This window comes from Sphaeroforma arctica (genome assembly GCF_001186125.1).
Source record: "Sphaeroforma arctica JP610 unplaced genomic scaffold supercont1.1267, whole genome shotgun sequence".
NCBI classification, from domain to species: Eukaryota; class Ichthyosporea; order Ichthyophonida; genus Sphaeroforma; species Sphaeroforma arctica.
This window is the reverse complement of record NW_014039291.1, coordinates 8,752-15,931: the sequence shown is the minus strand read 5'-3', so window position 1 is coordinate 15,931 and position 7,180 is coordinate 8,752. Positions and strand designations below refer to the sequence as shown.

General features: G+C 40.7%; 2 protein-coding genes across 2 annotated transcripts in view; both read left to right on the top strand.

Moving 5' to 3' along the window:
* The window catches only part of SARC_10491 (hypothetical protein), a gene marked incomplete at both ends in the record, with an annotated part of 4,087 nt that extends 440 nt beyond the window's left edge, over positions 1 to 3,647 (top strand). Inside the window, 4 exons of the mRNA XM_014295467.1 lie at positions 768 to 828; positions 2,046 to 2,165; positions 3,265 to 3,337; positions 3,423 to 3,647. Of these exons, the coding sequence (XP_014150942.1) occupies positions 768 to 828; positions 2,046 to 2,165; positions 3,265 to 3,337; positions 3,423 to 3,647 (479 nt within the window). The remainder of the gene's footprint in view (positions 1 to 767; positions 829 to 2,045; positions 2,166 to 3,264; positions 3,338 to 3,422) is intronic.
* A 2,674-nt stretch (positions 3,648 to 6,321) lies between these two features.
* SARC_10490 (hypothetical protein) overlaps positions 6,322 to 7,180 on the top strand; it is a gene marked incomplete at its 3' end in the record, with an annotated part of 1,284 nt that continues 425 nt past the window's right edge. The window contains exon 1 of the mRNA XM_014295466.1: positions 6,322 to 7,045. Within this exon, the coding sequence (XP_014150941.1) occupies positions 6,424 to 7,045 (622 nt within the window). The 5' untranslated portion in view covers positions 6,322 to 6,423. The remainder of the gene's footprint in view (positions 7,046 to 7,180) is intronic.

Here is a 7,180-nt window from a genome sequence, read left to right as displayed (position 1 = left end):
CATTTGCATGCGTACCGTATACAGGTTTGGTTCTTTGTACAGTCCAGTAGAGCACTTTGTAACCAAAAATTATCTGAGATAGTCTGACCATATCATTCATCAACTGTACAATCACAGGATCATGATATAACACACTCACACAATTAGTTCTATTCTCAATCATCACACTTTTGTATATACTTTCTTTAAATAGCAAGTATACTCGCATTTTGTACATGCAAGGGTGCATACACGTACACACACATATCCATTCACACGTACAAACACGCATCCATTCACACGTACACATACACATAACGACATCGATATGATGAACAAGGGCTATTACAAACACTCACAAATACTCATATACTCTTATAAGCACATGTACAGTCATACATACACCTATAAGTACACACACATACACGTACAAACACAGTTATACACACACACACTTACAAGCACACGCGCTCGACAAGCACATTTATACACACATATACACATAAAACCCACACACTCACACTTACAAGTACACAAACATATATACATATATATATATATATATATACATATATATATATATGTATGTATATACATATATATATATATAAACACACATACAAACACACATATACACATTTACAAGCACACTTACACGTACACATACACTTGTAAGCACAGTTACGCACTTACACAAACATATACACCTCTAAGCACACGCACATGTACTTGTAAACACACTTACACACACCCCATTGCATGGCGAATACCGTACGATCACTTAGCAGGCGGTCCTACACTAGTACAACGCCTTCGGTTTGAGAAAGAAAACGCCATGTACTTGGAAAGGTAAACGGAAACGTGAGCTATATGTAACACCCACGTGGGTGTGCAAGTAGGCGAGTAGTAAAGGATACTGGTGCTACTGTAGAGCGTGCAGGGTTCCTTATGTACCGGAATAGACACAACAACGTATGCGACGTATGCGTGTGTTTGTTTTCCAGAACATTCATCTATGGATCTGCGTGTTCCTAAGCATGAAGGTATAGATATAAAATGCATACACGAGTATGTATACACGAAAAACACGCACTGCTCCTGCAAGAGTATAGTGATATACGGAACTTGTGTGGGTTTGTCTCTGTTACTGAGAGAGAGAACCCTATACCCATGTCTATCATATGAATACCAGCCTACTATAGATAGGTATACCAACATGATGTACGTAGTATCTGCTGTATATAAAGGCAAAAACTCCTGTGGAGAAGACTGTATTACCGAAGAAGAGGCATCTTTACAACGCGTTCGTAGTATGCGTTTGCCCGCCATGTCCTCGCAAGGTACACACACACATGCTATACGTACTGTTATATACATAGCCTAAGTGCTTCTGTGGGCAGAGTTAAACTGCAGTGTAGCGTGTCTCACTGTAGTATAGCGTGTTGCACTGTAGTATAGTATGTATTGTGTTTTCAGATTGCAGAATTAAAGGATGCTGGCACGTGTCATGTTCTTGGGACGCTACACTGTACTGTGTGTCTTACACGCCTACATCATACAACCATGTCAGTACATGCAGAGTGTACTTTGTGTCTTACACGCCTACATCATACACCCATGTCAGTACATGCAGAGTTTAGACTGACATACAATGCGCGAGAAGGAAGGCGTCCCCAAAACACAGTCACATTAACAATAGACCGATGATACTATTAGATTTTAACTACACTGTAATACGACATTAAGTTTACATTGTCTGATTTCTGTGTAGACCGATGGAGTCAATGTCTGGGGAACTGTACGTTGCCGGCGTATATATATATATCACAGAAATGTGTATATATATCATAGAAATGTGACGCATAGATTATAACTACACTGTATTACGACATTACGCTCACATTGTCTGATTTCTGTGTAGACCGATGGAGTCCATGTCTGGTGAACTGTACGTTTTCGGCGTATATATATATACATATATATATATATATCATAGACATGTGACACATAGATTATAACTACACTGTAGTACGACACTACGCTCACATTGTCTGATTTCTGTGTAGACCGATGGAGTGCATGTCTGGTGAGCTATACGACATAGCGGTGGCTTGTTGGAACCCGAACGCCGACGAACGGCCCCTACTGCCGGCATTGGTAACCAAGCTGGAATCTATCTTTGACAGGTAATCGACACAAGTAAACACTTTGGTATCGAATTTTAGCTAATTTCGATCGTATAAGGCTTTATCTCATGCAACTGACAGTAGAAGTGTTGTTCAGGCATTGATAGTAGCGTTGTTAGTTTATCTTCATGCAACTCATCCTATGTCCGACTATGTGTCTTAAGGTTAAATCAATTCAACCACACTTAAGCATTCAGGATTGGCTCTATTCAACCATACTTAGATATTTAGGATTAGCTCAATTCAACTACACTTGAATATTCAGGATTAGATCAATTTAACCACGCTTAAATATTCAGTATTGAATTAATTCAACCACAATTAAATATTAGGATTAGACCAAGACTACACTTGTTGGGAGTATATCAATTAAATCACAACATATATTCAGGATTGACACTATTCAACCAGACTTAGAATATTCAGAACTAGCTCGATTCAACCACTTTTAAATACTCAGGATTAAGTTTATTTGATCGCATTTAAATATTCGGGATTAAATCAATTCAACTACCCCTAGATATCCAGGATTAAATCAGTTCAACCACACTCAGATATTCAGGAATAAATCAATTCAACCGACTTAAATATTCAGGGCTAACCCTATTCAACCGTGTTTGAATATTCAGGACCAAGGGCAGTGGCTGTAATATGTGTGGTGAGCCGTTGATTGGGCATCCAGGGGTATGTATGTCAGACATGTGTAGTATAGTCGGGCAATAGGCTGAGTGGACTGATCGTCGGCACTGCACCTATACATAGTTTTGGTCATTTCGATGTCACAGAGACGTGCGTGTGCATGGGCTGTGTGTATATTTATAGGCCTATATCTGACGATATATCCAGGCTTTGTGCTCTCAGCATCTGCCTATATCTGAAAAAATCAGCTCAATCACGGAATCAAATATATATTCTCATTTTATTGTATGGAGTGGCGTGCGTTGGTGTGGTACAATGGTTTTATTCTGTCATACCCATTGCGTTCATATACACATGCGAGAGTGTAAAGTCGGGTGGATTTCCCCCATTCAAACCTTGATTGTTTCCGATAACGTTTGGAATCGGGTGTATAGGGAACCTCTATCTTATACTGATGCAGACACGAGGAGATGCCATCTGGCAGGAATAGTATCTTGGCTGTGCTCCTCTTCACCACGCTCTACAAACACACAGTACAACACTTATCGATATTGCAATGTGTGACACATCCATCGAAGTCGATTTGATATGTAAGATCCCTACTGCACTCTACTACAGATACGCATGAATACCAGCACACAGCAAGCACTGTCATGGTTGTACTCTACTTCGTTTCACTACACAGTCACGCCATCTATGAAGACTCAGGGCTACTACGATGTGTGCGGTACGAAAGGTGCCTCCGCCCCAGGCAGTGGGTGTGACATGGCACAACTGGTGCCTAAGATGAGCATGCCTGTAGATGTACAACATGGCCACCCAAGCTACTCGGGAATATCCTAGAGAGTCACCGAGACCACATAAATTATATATATATATATATGATATATAGACAGCGGGATACGGATGAAAGCATGCTAGTGCGAACGACGAGAGCACGACTGTGGATATTTACTATGGGTTTATATACTTGTGAGAGGAAATGCGAAATAGCGATATACAGGTCATGGTTGACATATGGACACACTTAATTACATACAGGAATAAAAGACTAGCATGGTTGTAGATGACCAATATGGTCACCTCCAAGCTACATGAAATCACGCTGGAGTAACATTTAGGGCAAAACCGATATATACATATATATATATACTCAGGACAAAACCGACATATAAATATATCCAGGACATATCTGTTGTGACATTTAGAAGTAAACCTACATATAGATATATCCGAGGACATATCTGTGACAATTAGGAGTGAACCGACATATAGATATATCCGAGGGCATATCTGAGATCATACTCCAGGCCGAGACAAGCGAGCCGCAGGATTCCTACCACTGCCACCTGAGCTATAAAGTATACTTCGAAGTGCAACAGAATACAACAAAGCACACTAGAAATTGAATAAAAGTTTACCTTTAGATGTCTATTTATTTTATAGCTGGCCCAAGTTTATATAAAGCTACGCTCGAGAGCGATATATATATAGGACTCAATTGACAATTGGAATACGTTTGAAAGCATGCCAGTGATTAAAAAGAAGTATGTCCGTGACTGTTTAACTCGACTGCACGGGCACTACTGAAACGTGTTCAATAGGGACGAACAGAGCAACGGTTGGCATGAGAAAACGTATTTCTAAACGCACTGCAAACAAAGGAAAGTGTACACCGGGGTGTCTACCATTGCCACCCAAGCTACATATAATAAGTTGGAAAGTGATATACGAGACACTGGTCGACATAAAGAAATAAATAGATATTGCTGGAACCATATGCCTGTGAACGTCTACCGCAGTATCTAAGCTGCACAGGTGATACGTTATTGAGCGTCAGCTAAATTACAATCGAGACATACATACGTGAAATATACACAACAAACGTACGTGGCCGCCCTGGTAGTTCGTAGTCATACAGGTTCAGGACATGCAGGACACGATCAGTCTATTTATAAAGAAAATGTTAGCGTCCTACCTAGTAAGCAAAGGTAGAGGGGTGTATAGAGAGGTGTGAATGGGTCCATGCACGTACACTACACGGCTGGTATCCGGGTACGGGCTCCTGGTAAAGAGTATACGTACAGCAACACGCAGGAGCTTGATGCTTGGTGGTGACATTCACCAGGTACTAGACGATGGATTGAACACGTACAAAGATTATACCTCAACGCCGCATACAATAAGAAGATAGGGTTATTAAGCTATTAATAAGAAGGTAAGGATTTTAGTTCACACGCTTTTCGGATACACTCTGGATCCATGATTTAAGTAAAGTTATTAATAAACAATATTAGGATACTCTGGATCCTTAGTGAGGCTAAAGTGATCAATGAACACAATATTAGGATACGCTTTGGATGCTTGGTTTAGTTAAAGGTAATGGTTTACACAGTAATAGGATACACTCGGGATACTTGGTGAAGCTAAAGTTATTAATTATCACAATATAAGGATACGCTTTGAATCCTTGGTTAGATAAATTTAATGGTTCGCATAGTATTAGGATACATTCGGGATGCTTAGTCTAGTTAAAGGTAATGGTTTACACAGTAATAGGATACACTCGGGATACCTGGTTAAGCTAAGGTTATTGAGTAACATAATATAAGGATACGCTTTGAATTCCTAGTTTGGATAAAGTAAATGGTTCACACGTCGGCATGTTTGGTCTAGTTAAAGGTAATCATTTACGCAGTATTAGGATCCACTCGGGATACTTGGTTAAGCTAAGGTTATTGATTAACATAATATAAGGATACGCTTTGAACCCTTGGTTTGGATAACGTAAATGGTTCACATAGCATTGGAATACATTCGGGATGCTTGGTTTTGTCCAGCTAATGGGTTGAGAGTGCTCACCAATGAGCAACTAATTCGACGAACAGGAGCACCGCAGATAGAGATAGTATTGTACATTGCCATTGGTTACACCGTTGTGTTCTGGTTTATTTTCAGGACAGCCTAGAGTCTGTGGTTCCGGTGACTGCACACACGAAAGTCGATAAAGGAATGACAAAGAGGATTTGTAACTGCTCCTATTGAGCTCCTCATTGGAAGTAGTTAAATACAGTATTCTACTACTATGTAAGACAGCCGCATGTAAGATAACTGCAATCTACACAAACCATCAGTGATACACCCCCCACCATATGTACTACGTACATAGGCTAGTGAGTGGCCACCTAATTCCTCATCAAGCTTTATTTATGAAATAAGGTCATGTTCTGTTTTTAGGGGGAAACCCTGAAACCCAACAACTGCTCCCAGGTACTGATAATGAGCGGACCGCCTGGTACATACTGTCAATATGCACCTGTAAAATATAGAAACGGGCCCTTCTACTAGTACTGAAAATATGCACTTAAAAAATAGGGTAGCGGACCGCCTAGTCCAGTTCCTCCGCCTTGAGATCAATCAAATCCTAAAGTAAATTTTAAAGCACTGCGAAATGAAGTCTAAAATCTGCCTATAATACACTTCATCATCAGATAAATATGGTAATATTGGATACTGATATGACTGCTGATATGGAGGCATGCTACTAGTAGAGCCCTTACTAGTGACCAACCACATAGTAGTGCTACCACGCCATACATAAATGCTTCACACTTGAACCATGTCGTATGACCCCAGTCTATTACATCTGCCGCGGCTGTGGTCGACTGACCGGCGCATCAGGCTGAGCATAGCTGTGATAGGTGCAAAGAAAGTGGGCAAGACGTCACTGATATACAACTATGTAGGATACTCTGGGTCACGTGACAGCCTAAAAGATAGTGTCAGTAGCTTGTCATCTATGCATCTGAACGAGGCTTTTGTGCCTTGGTTAGGGGATTGCGCTAGCGAATCAATCACGTTAGGTGAATTGGCTAGGAATTCATCACATAGCAACCATAACCACAAGACATCTGTGTCTAATAAGAATACGGGGCTGTATCGGTATAGGAGCACGGGCAATGATTCAAAGGCCAGTGAGACGAGCAGTGTTAACACCAACGGGTCACGCTCCCAGGCCTCGTCTGGTACGGGCCAGAGCACCTTTAAGTATAAGGAAACACTTGAAGATGTGTATCAGATCAAAGTTAAGAACCAGAAAGAGAGGTTTAAGATCACCATCACCGACACCCCGGGCAATCCGAATGTGCTCGCTCTGTTTTTTGAGGAGTATTTAGCTAAGCATTTCTCGTTTATATTGGTCTACTCGATTGTTGACGAAGCATCAATTCGATTTGTCGAAGGTAAGGCGGTGTGACGCTCAATTTAGCTTATTCAAGCACATGTACCGTATAAGTATACACATACACATACACACACACGTGTACACACACGTATATATATATATATATATGTGTGTGTGTGTGTGTGTGTGTGTG